Raw genomic sequence first — 17,854 nt, forward strand, 5'->3', positions numbered from 1 at the left:
TTTTGTGTACGTTCAACTGTTTTAAAAAAATTAGAAGCGATAGACCTTGCAATGGATAGCATAACCTGTAGCAGAGGTATTTAAAACCAATTGAAGCGCTAGTTGACATGAAGAGGGTTGCGAAGAAGTCTGAAGTAATCCGCACCATTTTGCACTCGTGAGTTGGGACATCGACAGCTGCGTCATCATCGTGTGATTGGCTGCGTCTGGTTCCCGTTCTGGCCAATGGGAATGGAAGCCATCGAATACAACGTCATGCATGGCCATCTTATTGGCGACCTCCGCGTACCACGTGATGCATGGACGTTCCGACACCTTTGTGTTTTCTGCTGCGCTCGCCAGCGACCTCCAATTACAGATATTGGCGCTAAGAAAAGAAACATTGCGTAGCTGAATCCCCTCTTCTGCTAGTAAAGTAAGAGCTCTTACTTCAGTGCACTCAATTCTACGTGCTGACAACCATTCCCTTTCCGAACTGTCATCGACCAATCTCACTGCAATAAACTTTGGCGGGAATGTAGAACGCTTGGCTTGTGTCTCACTGAGTTTCTTTAAGTACCCTTCCGCATGCATTCTGTTGTGAACATCAGAGGCGAATTGACTAAGCTGATTTCTGAAAGGACTTGGGGACTGTGATTTGCCGCGCCGTTTTCCTTAATTATCCTCATGTGCCCGCACTCTTGCCCGCTGTTATTACTAGTCAGCGCCTGTGAGTTGGCTATATGCTTTGCCGTCTCTCGCGACCTCTGCCAGGTTTCACGGCCCTGCACAAAGAGATGTATGGACAGTTAGCTTTATTTCTCTCTGAATTCATTGTCACTCCAAGTAAAACCATTGGAGATACAAGTGTTCTGAAAGTGCCTCGTGAGATGGAGGTGCTATCTTTGTCAACGTAAGCATGGGAACGTCATGGCCCTTTTTGCGAAGAGACGTGCCCATGGTTCAAGTGCCTAATGGTAGCGACGAAAACTTTGCTTAGGGGACAATAATATTTACATGTATATCTCAGTAACTGCATATGCAAACGGCTCACGTGTGTAGTCTGCTCTAATCGATAACTACTGCGCCAGTGACAAGTCGCTGCATGCAGCGTGCAGTCCAAACTGCGTGCAGCGGGATAAACGAAACGAGTGGATGAAGGTATATCTCCTGTTTAGGTGTCAGCCTCTCCTGTTATAGGGTTGTCCCCGTTGTTGAAAATATATTTTTTTTCTTTCAAGCGCAAAATCTGTTGCGTACGCAAGTTTTTAGCTTATTCATTTGTTCGCAATACCTGACAGGCTCCCCTTATCGGAACGTTGATTAAGGGAGTTTACAGCGGTATAAGAGTAATGAATAGTGTTAATGAAAAAAAACGAAAAGAAACACTGGAAGTTGATAATAGATTGTGACTGAACAGCGAAACCCAAAGAGACAATAACAGCTCACACAAACTGTAAGTACTATTATAAAATTCCATGCAGCACAAGAATACATTTCAAAATACAGCGCAGAAGCATATACTTAAAAAAGCAAGCTGCTTCAAAAGTTACAAAAGAAAAATACTTTTTTTATCCTGAGACATTGCCATTGACAAAAAATAAATAAATCAAGCATTAAAAAATAAAAGGTGCTCATACTGACGCAGTCAGCGTACATACCCAATAATTCTGGACAAAAGCATTTTTCGTCGGGAAAAGTTTATGAACGCAGTTTTTTCGTGTATTGCAGTATTTCACAGTAACAACAAATATATCCAGAGATCTCCCGTGAGCACACTCGCATGTCTTTGAAATTAACGTTTTTGCTGTCGTCAAAGACGTTCCTTATTGGTTTTCTATGGAAGTCCTAACTGCTCGAGACGAGCGATGGAATAACTTTAAAAGAAAGATATTGCTACGCATTGGAAGAAATGACCGTTACCCTACAGTAGCTTAACAGTAGCTTACAATATGCAATATTCAAAATTTTTGTCCAAGAATGTTGAACATGCACCATCCTCTAGGCACTCATCCCTTTCGCAAACGTTTGTTGTAGAATTATGTTGTGCTTTATTTTCGGCTCCTTATAGAGAAATATAAACGTGAAAAAAATATGTTGGCTTTATAGGTTTTTCATGTGATGTTTTTCAGAAAATTCTGCCTGTTTAATGTTGCTGAGCGAGTTCCAAACCGAAGCAAAGCACGAGGATATGGTAAATAAAGAGGCTGTGGAGCACGTCGACCATCACACCAGGTTTCGCTCACCTTAGTAACCTCCTTCTACCGTGCTCGTACCGCTGCACGCTAGATCAGCAGCGCCGCGTATCGTGCGGCGTTGGCATTACAATGCAATCACGACTATGGCAGCGTAAAGATAGCGCCCCCGTTAGAACCTATTTACAGTACACTCTACCTCCGTACTATCGATGCAATCGGGTGAAGGTTTAACTTCATCTTCGGCAGGAGTAGATGTAAAGAGTGAGCCTGCAAAGAGTGCAACCATCCCCCTAGAGCGATTTTTTTTTTTTTGCGCCGGCCTCAAGCAAGGATCAGTCAGCACATCTGCTCTGCCTACACGAAGCCAGCCCTGCTCTTGACTATGCCCTAAAGTAAGCCCAAGAGCCCATTGCAAAGGGATCGATTGCATCTCTTTTCCGCAGGGCAAATGTGTACTTGCGGCCCGTTCGGGCCATTTTTTTTTTTTTTCCGTGGAGGAATGCATTCGGATCTTTTCAAAAGCACTCTCCATTTCCCAACCCTCCAAACGTATGGACAGTTGCCACGTGCGTCCAATGTGTTCATAGAGAGTCGCGGACACGTCATTGCCAAGGCAAAGTCACTTTACTCAGATACAACTCAAGAAATTAGCGTCGAGTGCCCCTCGTCGATCAGTTCTCATAATGTCCCGGTAAGTCCGCTAGCGTGAAATCAATCGCACGTGACTGGCAGGTGCCTCTGTGAAAAGGAATCAACCACGATATCATAAGAATGGGTCGACGCCATTGGCTGGAGAGCAACCTTTAAGGAGTATTTGCCGAGTAGTTGTGCGTTTGAGGGAACATCAGTGTGAGAGCGGTTGTGTGTGAGTGGTACATTGTGAGTGCACTCAGCGGACATGGGTATTAGTGGACATGGGTATGAGTGGACGTGAGTGTGAGTAGACATCAATGTGAGTGGTTGCGAGTTTGAGGGGACATGAGTATGAGTAGATGCGAGCGTGAGTGCGAGTGTTGTGTGAATGGATGCGAGATCGAGTGGACGTGAGTGTGTGCGTGAGCTACCACGCGTCGTGCCTAGGTACGATTATTTCACTCAGGTGTTCATAACAACGCAATGTAGTGACTGAGCGAGTTTATGTGCTCTCCTCATAAGGTGTTTCAGAAAGTCTTTAAAGATGTGCCTAAATTCTTCGACGTTTCACATACATAGCTCAACTGTTTTCCGCTGAACAGCAAGTAAATGGCACGTGGAAGCCAGCATCTGGCAGAAAAAGCATTTCGGCTGGGATCCCATTCGGGCAGGATTAGTGCTGGAAATCGGGTCGCAATTATTTGTGGCCATTGCCCACTGCAAAGTTTCCGCATAAACTACATATAGCCTTTACTGTGGATGAGGGGTGTTCCAGGAGTACCTATAGATCGAAACAATAAGCAACCGTGGTCGATTATCATCGGCGTATCCGTCGGGTGCAATCCGCGTGACCTTCCGGCGATAACTGCAATTGACGCAGCCCAATAAACAAAGTCGGGAGCTCGATCGTCAGTCACGTCGCGCGTGCTTGCTTGCACTATCGCAATAAACAGGGTGGTCGTTGTCCTTACCCATCACATATTGGCGGGCACACGTACGTAATGCAAGCTTTTCAGCTGAGTGATCATCCGGTCGAGTCCTGGATCCATATAGTGCTGTCAAACGTGTTAGACAGAGCGTCATATACACAGCGAGGAATACTGTGACGACCCCACATACTGCGCGGGTCCACACAGGACGAAACGGCAAAGACTCCGTTGGGCTCGGTTGGAACAAAACAGTTTTATTCAAGAACTACATAGTATTATCGAGTACATGATGCAGAGGCTGGGGTGCCCAAGCTTGCATGCAGCTGCGTTGGCGCCGGAGACTTCGTCAGGAGGAACGGAGGGGCTGCGGAGTTTACCTTCTTCGCTCAACTAGTCTTTTCCCTGATGGTTCGGGCGCTTGGGGCGCCGGGACTTGGGCCTTGCTGGTCACTCCATTGCCCCACTTTTCTTGCTTCCTCGTCCAATCAGGCAATCCCCCGCTCCAGGCTGGAGTGCGTGCCTCACCCCGTTCTCAGCGCCAGCGCCTGCGACATTCCCCATCTTCCTCGGACCTCCCGCCGGCTTGGGTCTTTTCCCCTCCTGCTGGCGCCCCTATGACTTTTGCGGGGTGTGCAGCTGCTGTTGGGTCCCGGCAGCCTAACCGGTCTGGCCTCTCCAATGCGGCTCAGCTGGGCGGTCATGTTCACAGCGTCGCCGAACGCGGGCCGCTCAGTCGGAAGACAGGGGTGAACGAAAGGAGCTGCGGTTCTTTTTTTTCTGCCGGCTCTCCATATGGCCCCTTCTCTTAAAACAGATCATCTCACCAGCTGGGAGGACTGGGAGACCTTGCTGCGCTCCGAGGATCCAGTCCAGCAGAAGGCCTCCACACACCGGCTTGCTGACATCATTAATTTTATTTATTTTCAACACTCAAGACAATGAAAGGTTGTTAGAACTCCACGAATATGCCATCATTTAGCCACCCGGCTGATTGCCATGCCTCTTTTCACCTGTGATATAGACATCCACAATACTTTATCAGCGGTGCAATTAAGCCAGCATTATAAAAAAATTTAGTGCCTCTTTATCACTGTTATAATGCAAGGCATGGCTGCTGTTAAAGTATGACATTAAAATCAAACATCCAGGTTTATAAATTACAGTTACAATTCAATTACCAGGAATATTTCGTCAGCACAAATTGTGCACAGACCCAAGATATGCATTCTTTGATTCCTCTGCTGCAATGTGACCAGATATTCAGCAACAAATAAACTATCTCAGTTTGTCAATTCACAGTTGAATTAAATTATGTCCATCAGACCATTTGTGCAGGTCAAGTGGATGAAGCAGAATGACATTTAATATTGAAGACACACAAGTCAGTGTCACGAGAAATTTATCGTTTAATTCCATGTAAAAAACAAGCACACAATGATTGAGAAATCAGTCTCCAACTGACAATATACAACAGGACCCGTGTTACATCATCCTGCAACAAAACAAGATGCATCAGCAAGACAACAAGCCGCACCAAAAAAACGCAGCTCTAAATCAAAAGACAACCTATGGTTCGCCTCAGATTTACTAAGAAGAACACATTGCTACCGACCAGCGGTTTGTTCCCATTGTCCTCGGTTTTGATTGGTCCGTAGTAACATGCCTGCAAGCAAGGCACCAACATAAACAGTTCCAGCTACAGAACACTAGACTTCTCTTGATCCCTCCAATTTTGTATTGCGTCAGTGAGAAACAACCTATCACAGAAAGTTACACAAGAAAACGTGCGCACTCAGCACAGAAAGTAGCGAGGCCAAATCAAGAATGTCCACTAGGAGCTGGGCCCAACCGATCTACAGCAGTTCAATCAGCCTTCTTGGTACTGTCGGCGAGAGCAGCGGTGCTACTGCCAATAATCTTCAGAGTACGGAGCACGTAGAAGATGGCGTAAAGACAGCAACCAAAGCTTGCCACAAAGGTACCAATGAAAAAGAGGATGCCGGCCGTGACAACCACACCAAATGTGATCAGCGTACCTGAAACGCGAAGCAAAATCCAAAGTCAACATTGATTATGTGTTCACTAGATTGATGCTGATAACAGATTAGAATCATTTTCTGCGTGCATTAAAACGAACCACATGTATGTTTTTGGAATTGTCTCAACTAATTGTACACCAATTCATACCCCATACATAGTACCTCAACCTGCATTCTTCCTAAAAAGGTTGAGGGGCTTAAAACATTGGCTAGTGGAATGAGGCTCCCCCTTAAATCTTGTTCGCCTTGTTTTGCGTTTTCAAGAATACCATCTTCCTGCCCTCCCCTCTACCGTGCCGTCTTCTTTAATGGCATTTAAAGGAACTGACTACTGAATTTTAACCATTTATGCAGCAGCAGAACACTTATCCCACCTGGTTCAAGTGATGGCAAACAGAAAACGATGCACCTGCATAAGAAGAAAACACTGCACACTTAAAACAAATCAGTGATATTTTAGAGATGTGGTCACATGGTAGAATACACAAATAATGACAGGGTTTTATCGAAAGATGGAACTTCAGTTTCTTTTATGCGATTTTCAGTTCCAAATTAAAATTATAAATCCTCATTTCTTCGATATTGGAGTGTTCAATCCTTCCAATATGAGGCAAGATCTTTTGGATTGAGCTTGATTTTTATGGGGGTTTAACGCCCGAAAGTGACTCGGGCTATGAGGGACGCCACAGTGGAGTGCTGCGGATAATTTCGACCACCTGCAGTTCTTTATCATTTCCATCATTATCTCATGACGTTTTGGTCAGTGGTCTCCCCTTTTAACTATTACATAAGTTACAACACTAAGTCACAGGCACTGAACATTGATAGTCCCAGTGATAGTCTAACTTTAGGACCTCCTTCTGTACTAACATGACGCATTTTGTATTCTAAACTTCCATACATAAAATCTCAATAAAAAGCAGTTGAATCATCTTGAGTGACATCTGTGAAAGTGGCCGTATAACAATATACAGCTCACATAACACACAAAAAGAAACATTAAATGAAAATTTCAAACATATTATTTGCTTGATTTCAACATTTTGCCATAGTACAAACATAAGTGTAGTACCAGTGAAATTACAGTCAGTGAGTTTTCTGAGACAACATAGGCTGTATGATTTTACTACTCACCCTCAATGAATAAGAAGCCCATGAATGTGAGGAGGCAAAGGACGATGATGAAGCTGAGAAAGGTCAGTGCTGGCAAGCTGAGAATGCCAAGCACAACAGCTGCACATGCTGATAGCAAGGGGTTGTCCTTCAGGTACGTCTGATAAACTTCAGACTCCCGGATAACCTCAATCTGCGATGCGGCACGTTGCAGAAGCTGGTTGACGCTCATCGACACGTTTTCCATCATGCTCGGGGGTCGATCTGCCAGGTCTTCCCAGTCTGCGTCGACGTCAGTGGCCCGTGATATACTGCACACAAGTACAACACAAAGGTAGGTTTTGCAATGCACAAACTAAGAAACCACATTACATCACACTGTAACACAAGCCCCTATCTAGTATAGCAAGTGAAGATATCAGTGAGAGTACACGCTTGTGAGTTTGTTTGCTTAGTTACTACTCAAAAGTATACCACTGCACCATATGAAATCATATTCTAATGAAACTGAGAACTGGTTTACTATTAAGTTTTTAATCTCACTACCATGCAGAAAAAATCAAGAGGCAAAAGCAATTGTGGGCAATTAAAGCATCAAAAAATAGGAAAAAAATTAGAAGAATGAAGCTACAAAGGTATAGCATAGTGATGAGTTTTAGATTAATTTCGACCACTTGCAGTTATTTAATGTGCACCGACATCGCACAGCACAGTACACACAGCAACCGAATGCCAAAGCCGCTAAGCCACCGCACTGGATCCCAAGAATGAAGCATTGCAGTAAAAATTAAAGCGGGGCTGGTGGCATTGTTGACACCTTGAGGAAAAGGAACATTCAGAAGCAAGATTGAAAAGAAGAACCTGTAGCAACAAAAGACAACAGCTCAGTTTTCCCAGTCACATTCAGAAGGTGATTTGTCGACTGAAGAAATACCTGTGCCACATGTGCCTCCAGTAACTGCACTTTCATGAGATCACCTCCCTTGTATATGGTAGCCCTTTAATGTTGCAACAATAACAGCAGGGAAGTTTGTCGAGTGTGAAAAAGCAACATAGATTAAAAGAGTTTAAAAATTACCTTAACCAAATATTAGGACAACAGACATAATTCGTAACACATAAGGTTTAAATGCCATACCTTTCTGGACCAACAAGCACAGGCTTATAAGCATGTACAGCTTTTTAAATGCCCCTCCTGCCTTCACAAACCTACGTGACTGACTGCCGCAACACAAGTGTCACCTCCCTGAGAAGCCTGCACTTGCTAAACTTCACTGCGGGTGCCAGACAGACAGACAATGCAGGTACTATCAGGGACACAAAGAGATAAAACATTACATAGCTACAGTTATCAGCCTATACATGTATCTGGAATCTCTCTTGCAGCATACAAAGAGAGGCTTTGGGAGGCGTCATGAGCGCAAGTTCGGTATGTGAATAACCCCAGGATACAGAATAATGTCACCAATTCATGCATATAGAGACTTGTTGCTTCAAATAGAAATGGTACGATCATCTATGCACTGAAATATCCAACAGCACAACCAAGTGCACTGAAATCTGAAACTGCAAATGCAGGTACGCAACCAAATGTTTCTTAAGACAGCCTTAAAGCAGTTCATGCCAGACTTACATAAGGCTTCTATATCAACAACTCATGTATAGTTCTTCCATCACATAAAGTGTGAGTGCTCCATATTCCCCATTACCTGATGAGCTATGAACTCCACACAAAGAAAACCATCTCCATCTGATGACAATTAGAGAGAAGATAATAGCCATCCCAACTTTTACTTAAACAGTACTTCACATTACACTAGATTCTTTCTGAAGCCACACTGCAGTCTTGACAGCAGCCGCTCTATTTATAGCCGCGGTGAGACTTGTCTCGATAAAACTACTCGAGCCAGACTAGAAAACCAGCTTATCTGCCACCGCCCTCTTGAACAATAAGCACGCAAAAGAAGAATGCTCCCTCCAAAAACAGTTATCAATGGCACACGACTGCTGTAACTCAAAACTACACCAAGCCACACAATGTTGTCTAGGCACACTGCCTTGTGTAAGTAACTTTATCGCTCTTGCTACTTCCAAGCTACAGTTTTCCACTACTCTCCATAAAGAAACTTTTTCAACCACAGTAGATGTGTTAAGCCCAACGATTTACCTCACAATTCCTGAGCATGACTTCAGTGGCATTGGAATGGACAAGGTCACAAAGCATTAACTTAAGGCCAATATGCTCAACTGCCTCCAATTTCTGTTTGAGAATCTTGTTCACTCATCTGCGGTCTTTTTCATTTCAGTACATATTACCAGAGTCCCCTCACATTACTTGCAATGCGAAGCGGCGACGGATCACACGTTCGTTTTTACGGCAGTGCACGACGATGATTTTCACCTGCTATGCTTAAAAAGGAGAAAGCATTCACCACACCTCAATATGCTCTTTTTTTCTTTTTAGAGAAGCAATTATCTTGTATCGCGTGAAGTGGAATCTCACTGGAAACATCCTCGCTCAAACAATTCATCCAACAATGGTTAAGCGACCGTGCTGCCACAGTTTAAAAATTCCGTTCACAAAGAATTTTCGGCGGCTCCAACCAAGCAAACTGTTGACCATGGACATCTATTCTAAGATGTACTGTGGGAAAAATCATGGGTAAGGTTATGTACAGAGACCCCGGAACAGAGGGGGCAAGGGGGGCGGTCACCCCCCAACATTTTTCCAGAGGAAGCAGCGCCCCCCCCCCCCCCCCCCCCCCCTCCCACCCTGCCCAATCTCCAACTGCTTGCACTTGGATCAGATTTCTGACAACTGAAACACTCCAGTTCTAGGACTCTTAATGCAGATCACAGTGTGGCTGAGCTACTTGGCTTCGGAGCGAGTTGTAAAGCATTTCATATACGAGTAACCTAAACCAGCCATGTCCCAACAGAAGTCGACTGTCTGACCTGTGTGCAAGATCATGATTAGCAGAATTTAAACTAAGCACAAATTTTTTTAATTCAATTGATCACTCCTCGTGCGTAAAGCTTCCCATCTATAAAGCTACCCTTTTCAATTCGTTTTATATTGCCGTGAATCTTTGGCCCGTTTGATCATTCTCATTCAAAACCACTGGCACACGGCTTTATCATTTTGTTTTGTAATGCGAGATGCGACCAGGCTTATCTCCATTGATCATGGCCACGTGCAAATGCTTCCACATTTTTCCAGACTGTAGTAGTTGCTTTTGGTTTTTTATATCGGAGGCTCCTTGCCAGCTTTAAATTGAGCGCGGCCAAGAACTTCAGGCATTCAGTTCAATTACCCCCGAGCACGCTTGAGGCTATCGCCGCCGCCGAGTCATTCAGTTCTTAGTGGGCGCGAGTCAGCCCCTTAAACAGTTTCTTTTGGAAGCCATTTCGCTGTCTTCCTGACTGCTGGAGTGCCATCACTACAGCGTGACAGTTTGCATCAACCTTTGAACATTGAAAAATAATAAGATAAAGAATAAAATCTATTATGTAAATGAGCATTGAATAAATAAAAAAACAAGATAAGCTTGAAGTCTTGCCCCTCACTCAAAAAAAACTGGCAGTGGCTTAGCTCGGCTATGCCAGGATATGCATAGCGAGAGGTATGTTTCCCTGGGTGAGCTTGTTGCGGTCACTGTATGTTTAGCAATGAGAGACATTGGGTATACACATCTTTTATGCATTTTGCTTGACAGAGACAAAGACTGCCCGATGATCTGTAAAGTAGCATGCAGCAGTTGCAATTTTGTCGATACAGTATTTTGATTTGGTAGAGCCTCTTCAGTATACAAGCTCTATAGTAGTTCCCCATTGTGTAGTCCAGACGTGAGGGTCCAAAGCTAAATTAAAGTCAAATTTTCTTTCATACACTGACTAAGAGAGTCCTGCTTCTTGTTGAAATCACCCAAAGTCACACACAACTGTGAAACCGTGCCGTAGGCTGGTATACACGTGGCAACCACATCAATCATCTGCTTGACAGATGTTCCCAGTGCCACGTAGACTCCTTGGATGATAATGCCGCTTTCCAGAAGCCGAACACAGCAGTCTTCACCATTATTCACTGCGATCGAAGGGAGATGTGTGCAAGAAGTGACACCTTGTTTTATATACAGACTCCAGCGTTCTTATTTGGTTCAAGACAACTGCCAGGTGACAACCTCAAGATCGGAAGAGTTAATCTTCTCTTGTCTATACCTCCGCTACCCGCCGCGGTGGCTCAGTGGTTAGGGCGCTCGACTACTGATCCGGAGTTCCCGGGTTTGAACCCGACTGCGGCGGCTGCGTTTTTATGGAGGAAAAACGCTAAGGCTGTGCGATGTCAGTGCACATTAAAGATCCCCAGGTGGTCGAAATTATACCGGAGCCCTCCACTACGGCACCTCTTCCTTCCTTTCTGCTTTCACTCCCTCCTTTATCCCTTCGCTTACGGCGCGGTTCAGGTGTCCAACGATATATGAGGCAGATACTGCGCCATTTCCTTTCCCCCACAACCAATTATTATTATTATTATACCTCCGTTTAGCAGCGGCTGGACTCTCCTTCTCTGCATGCATATCAAACGTTGTGATACAGACGCCCACTACATCTCCGCCTTTTATATGCAATACTGGGCAAGCGACGCAGGGTTCGGGTGATAGAGAGGCGAGGCGGCGACGAAGAACGCGGCGCAGCTGTGGGGTCTCTCTGGTTACCATGGTATCGGCGCATGCGCACAACTGCTCATCCGCGTGACGTCACGCTCGGCTTTGACGGAGGAGCGGGCGCGCAGCCGCGGCGACGGCGAAGCGCACGCCACACTTTGCTCCTCTTCGGTTGCCATGGTAACGGCGCATGCGCACAACTGGCCTCTCCCATGTACCGCGAAATGGTCGACTGGTAGCCCAGTGTAGCTCTCGCTACAAAAAAGTTCCGGAGTCCCTGGTTACGTACAGTATGGTTTACTGTTAAAGGGAACATGTGATCAAGTGACCTCCGCGCTTCGCGAAGCGCAGCCGCGAGTTCCGGCGAGAATCGGCGGCACAACGCGCATGCGCAGTAAGCACGGCAGGTTCTTTCCGCGCGTGCGCCCATTCTCGGTGGCAACGGTTCGCGAAGCGCGGAGGCCACGCGCTCGCATGTTTCCTTTAACAGTGGACCGAACTCTGCAGACAGCGCGCGCGATTGTGCTACCACTGATCGGCGAGCTACTTTAGAGTTTGGTGGGACATGAAAGTGCGCTACGTCACTCACTTGAAAAGCGAAAAACTGAACGACCGCCGAAAAGGGAAAGAATGACCAGACCAAAGCAAGAGCGATGACAGCAAGTATCTTCCCGAAATATAAATTCGAGCGGAAGTACCTGCACGGCCAAGGCGGCCGCTGCGATCGTATCTTTCGTATCTCCTAAGCAACGGAAACTACCGCCGGCAGCCACTTCGGCCGCGGCAAAATCGCGATACCACATTATGAGCCATAAAAGACGCGCCTAGCTGATAAGCGTTTTTTGTTTGGGTGCCCCCTACAAGGCCTCGGCATGCAAACGCACACTGCCTGCGGCTTAGGCAGAGCGCCAGTGCTCGTGCCTCCAGAATGTGCTCGGGTGAACGGCCGGACTGGACGGTGCGCGCGCCGCCACCGCCGCGTCTAAACCGGTCGCGCCTACACGGAAAGGGTACAGGAAAGTAAATATCAACGGCAATGAACGCTTTAAAATGTAATTTATTTCGATTTTAAAGTACGCGCTGTCGAGCTGGACGTAAGTGGCATAGGAGCAGTTCACTGCAATTATAGTTCACTATACTGCTACAATGAAATGTTAATACGTAGACAACTCCAGACCGGCCTCAGTGCGACTGGGTTGGTGTCAGCTAGGAAGATGCGATTGTGGGGTTTTAACGTCCTGAAGCGATTCGGACTACGGGGGACTGTGGCTGCTGATTAATTTAGACCACCTGCAGATTTCTTTAACTTGCGCTGACATCGCACAGAAAGTAGGCGTTTCTGTATTTCACCTCCATCGAAACACGGCCACCGTGACCGGGATAGAACCCGTGACCGGGATCGAACCCGCGACCTCGGGATCAGCAGCTGAACGCCAAAGCCACTCAGCCACCGCGGCGGGTAGTAGGAAGTTGCGTAGGCAGGAAAGGCGTCGACCATACGGCGACCGACAGCGTGGTGCAGCAGCTACGGAAGCTGCTTTGAATGTGCAAGGAAATGCGGCGGAGAAACGGCTCAGGATTTGTAAGGGACACCGTTGCTCAGACCCCCACTGTTCAGAGCACAAAACCCCGATTAGTCGAAACTGAAACCGCAACAGCTGCGTAGGAGAGACTGCGAGCAAGCAATTAAACACCCTTAGCTTTATTAGCAGAAAGGACCTCATTTGGCTATATACGAAATAATAATAATAATAATTGGTTTTTGGGGATAGGAAATGGCGCAGTATCTGTCTCATATATCTTTGGACACCTGAACCGCGCCGTAAGCGAAGGAACAAGGGAGGGAGTGAAAGAAGAAAGGAAGAAGGAGGTGCCGTAGTGGAGGGCTCCGGATTAATTTCGATCACCTGGGGATCTTTAACGTGCACTGACATAGCAGAGCACACGGGCGCCTTAGCGTTTTTCCTCCATAAAAACGCAGCCGCCGCGGTCGGGTTCGAACCCGGGAATATACGAAAGAAGCCAACCTTCTTTGAAGTAATTTACGAAGATATAACTTCATAATTTTATTGTATTATAAAAGTAAGTTACCAATCATTATAGGCAGCAAGTAATTTAACGAATTAAATTAAAAGACATTCCACCAGTGGGAGCCGAACCCACGTGACAACCGGAAGTTTTTTGGTTTTTTTTCTACGCATACCTTCCTCCTGGCAGACCACGCTGGCCGACCTGCAGGAGCCAGCGGCGTGGCGCTCCACCCAATGAGGAAGACACGAGAGGATGAAAAGTTTTTCTCTCTCTCTGTCTCTTCAAAACTGCTGGCTTAGCTTTGCTAACAGTTACTGTTTCTTTTTTAATACCCCCTAGCACAACACGCGGCACTGAGCGTTCAAAAATCATCTCTCTGGTAACGATGAAAACGTGGTATCCATATCTATATGCCGTGGACGAAATGCAGAGGCAAATGAAGCACGAAGTGCCGAACAAGAGTCAACAGCTTGCCAGTTTGGACAGCTGAAACGCAGTCGTACATGCGCCGCCTCACTATCTTCGCCCGCCGTTGAATGAAGCCACGCGCCGAAGCCGCGTAGAGGTATCTGTGTAATGCGCGGCGCGTCCTCCTAGACCCATTACCCCATCTCGGAGGATACGGAACGAATTAACGCTTATCAAAAACGGCTACAAAGCGCTCATAAACAAGAATTAGTAGCGAGCCTTTCATGCAGTTTAGTTACCACCGTGTATATACTAGGTATCGAAATGTGACTGCAATTTGTATGAAGGTTAAATAATTGTTTCCGTAAGGGCACAACCCGGGAGCACGGAGAGCATGAATGCATATACCATCATCTCTGCTATAGCATGAGGAACTGGATGCACAGTAATCCTGGGTAACCCAAAAAGCGTGGGCTACTCCTTAGCTGGATTTGGAATTCTTCACAAGGAGCCGTATGCCGTCAAAATTTATTTCTCCCCTTTTTATTTTTTTCAAGCCGCTTTATAGTCAGAGCTAGAACACAACCACGACGCACCCATTCGTACGTTAAAAACACGTTTGAACATTGTTAAAGAACTCCTGTTAAATTATGCACAGAACACAGCTCTACAAGTAGATGAGTCTCAAAAGCTATAAAGCGACGAAATAAGAATGAACAAAAACAGCCTGCGCGATACGGTTTCGGCATCGTGCGCACGCAAATATCCGAAGGCGCCTACTTGTACTACCTCTTTTTTTTTTATTACGCAACAAGTCCCCGCTTCTGAATATTTTGTAACGGAAACGAGCGTCTCACCTGAGTACATGTGAAAAAAGCGAGAAAACTGCGACCTCGAAGTTCCGACAAACAAACAAAACCAGACATTCCGGTATGCACGGGCGCGTGACAGTCGGCGTCAAACATGTAAACAAAGGCACGCATCGCGAGTCGCGACTACGAATCACAACAAAACGCTGCTACAACGCGTTCGCTAGTATTACTGCTGGAAATGTTCGCAACAGCAGAAGTAATATACCAGTTTCTCGGCCCCAAAAATCTAAACGAAATCTGAAAATCAGCGTCCTTTTTTTTTTTTTTCTGTGTCGTTCTCCAATGCAGCACGCAGTCAACACCGATCATCTTCACTTCGAGTTCGCGTGCAAAAGATTGCGACTTACGGTCGGCTGGTCTTCAAGAACCTAAGACACGGGACAAGTAGAACCGACTTCTTCAGCTTTCACGGCACAAATGTGCACAGCGGTAATCTTGGCAAAGCCTCCAGATTACCGCTGTAAGCTCGAGAGAATCAATGCTGCTCGCTCAAGGAAGACTAGCGTCGATTGAGGAAAAGTAAAAGCGTTGTATACCTACTACCCTCGCTGACGGTGTCCGCCTCTGGCATTGGAGAAATGTATTGGCAACGGCGCGCACTTAGGACGGCCGATTTCCGGCAATATTCAGCACAAGGCCGCCGCTGCTTCGGCAGACCGTCCGTCCCGAAAATGGATGGGTGGATGGATGTTATTGGCTTTATCCCATGGAGGAAGAAAAAAACGCTTTAGCCTTTGTATCGGACGGCAGCTTGCGCCACCTTCCCCCCCAAAACGCAAGTTTTTTATCAGTGTCACAAATCACTACTCTCGTTGTCTCTAAATTTAGCGAAAACAAGAACAAAATGTAGGTTTCAGCTTCGCTTTTTGACACATTAAATTGTAGTGTTTTATACGGTACTAACCAGCAAAATGACTTTTTCGATGCTATTTTCTTCTTATTTTAGTTTTCAAGTACCACAACTATAAAAAATTTATTGTTTGCCGTCTACAAATCTTTGCCAGCTTCGAGATTCACTTGCGCCTATGCACATACAGGACTTACTACAAGGCTTAATTAGGGCGTTGGATCAATGATCGCCACATATCTGTTTCCTCAAAGGGATGTAAATCTGCATAGGAGTGAGCCTGCTTTGTGCACGGGCAGATGCTTTTAAAAATTGCTCTGCGGAAACTACTGGACTATTCGGGTGCAAACACTGCACACAAAGGAGCATATTATGGTCTACGTTCTTTGAGAAGCTATCTAACATCGGTGCTTGCCTGGATTTCCCGTAAATATTGAGAAACTGCGAGTACAGCTTACAAAAAAAAAAAGCAAGGCAGTTGATGTAACAGGCTGCGCCATCTGGCGAGTGACAAATAAACCGAAGGCTCACCTTGGTGTGTGGGGGAACTACGCGGTTGCTTTCAAAATTATTTGGGCTATGAGGGACGACGTAGTGGAGGGCACTGAATAATTGCGATCACCTGGAGTTTTTTAACGTGCCCTGAGATCGCACAGTACACGGGCTTCTAGCATTCCGTCTCCATCGAAGTTCGACCGCCACGGCGGGATCGAACCCGCGTCTTTCAGGTCAGTAGCCGAGCGCCCGACAATGAAGGAAAGTGCCGATGTTAAACTACTTCTCAATGAGCGTAGACCATAATATGCCACCTTGCAGGCGTCATTTTTCCCCGAATAGTAAGTAATTTGCACGAATTAGCCGCCGAACATGCAAATTGCACCTACCTTGCTGGCACTCCAGAACGGTATAGGCGCAGCCGGAAAGCAAATGTTATGCACCTATTTCCGCGACTATCTAGATTACTCAATGGCTAATAAGGCTAAGCGCCGCCCAGCTGCTGCACGCTTGCAACTCAATTCACTCAAACAGGTCGACTTTTCTCGGCCACTCCCACACACTGGCTATCGCAACCGAAGCAATGCGGAAACGCGCCGCTTTAATGCTGACAGGGCTTCATATCAGTTGTGCTAACAAGGTTGCGCACGCAGTGAGTTATCTGGTTTCCTGCACGTGTGTTTATTTTTTTCTCGCGTTTTTGTTGACATATGCGCCGGAAGCTGCAGATAGTGCACGTGGTCAATGACATCGGCAGCACACGTCACTGCACATTAAGCGCCCTCTGGATTGCCTGCATGTTGGAGACATTTGATTCCATAAGAGCTGCCATAATACTGCTTTTTGAGGTATAAACATGACTTCTGCGACCTATTACTATAGTACTGGTGGATCCCGAGAAATGGCTAGGTGAGTCGCGTTGACAAAGCTCGTTAACTAATAGCCAATGGTTAGCATTATAACTGTTACAGGCGGCGCGCTAGGTTGTAATCAGATATTTCTGGCTGACCTCAGTAATAAGCACATCCGTTTCTTTAGAATTTTGAAAACGCGGTTGTGCTCGGTTTTGTGTGGCCTGTCGGAACAAAAACCGTGTGGCTGTACGCAGCGCTCGCAGCCACACCCACCTGTACACGCCGCTATAAACAGTGCTCGTGTCACGTGACCTTCTTTATAAAGTCCGTGGTGGAAAAAAACACTGGCTTTCTTGAAGCCGTTTCCTTTCCTACCTCCTCTTCTCATGCATGAAAGTTGCCACTTTCAGTCCCGCCCGAATCACATAAACACGGGCGGGTCTTTCCCGGCCTATATATCTCAAAACGTTCAACAGCCTCGGTAGTTCAGTTTTCCTCCGTTCATCTGATCAGTTCGAAACCTAGCACCCCTTCCCTTCTTTGCCTCCTCTACTCAATCTATGACTTCCGAAATTGCTATTACTTTGCCGCACGTTGATTGCTTACTGCACCTCACTTACCGTTTAGCTTCCTTTTCTCCTTCACCTTTATATCCCCCGTCCCTTTCACCCAGTGCAGGGTTGATTGATTGATTGATTGAAAACACCTTTAATGGCACAGAATCTTCTCAGAGCATGTGAGTAGGCCGCCTAGTCTGGCTGTCCATTGGTTACCGCTGCCGCGTTGGGCCTC

General features: G+C 46.1%; 1 protein-coding gene across 5 annotated transcripts; it reads right to left on the reverse strand.

The window, feature by feature from the left end:
- Positions 1-5,127: 5,127 nt before the first annotated feature.
- LOC144100821 (uncharacterized) lies at positions 5,128-16,744 on the reverse strand. Of its 5 annotated transcripts, XM_077633690.1 has the most exons (4): positions 15,403-15,563; positions 15,214-15,234; positions 6,913-7,202; positions 5,128-5,775 (listed from the first exon to the last, which is right to left on the reverse strand). In XM_077633690.1, exons 1-4 carry the CDS (start codon positions 15,435-15,437, stop codon positions 5,603-5,605), a joined length of 519 nt encoding a protein of 172 aa, XP_077489816.1. In that variant the 5' UTR covers positions 15,438-15,563; the 3' UTR covers positions 5,128-5,602. The 5 variants fall into 5 exon arrangements, with proteins under 5 accessions (XP_077489816.1, XP_077489819.1, XP_077489817.1 ...); XM_077633693.1 differs by lacking the exons at positions 15,214-15,234; positions 15,403-15,563 and adding an exon at positions 16,598-16,744; XM_077633691.1 differs by lacking the exon at positions 15,214-15,234.
- Positions 16,745-17,854: the final 1,110 nt, after the last annotated feature.

This window comes from Amblyomma americanum, chromosome 8, assembly GCF_052857255.1.
Source record: "Amblyomma americanum isolate KBUSLIRL-KWMA chromosome 8, ASM5285725v1, whole genome shotgun sequence".
NCBI classification, from domain to species: Eukaryota; Metazoa; Arthropoda; class Arachnida; order Ixodida; family Ixodidae; genus Amblyomma; species Amblyomma americanum.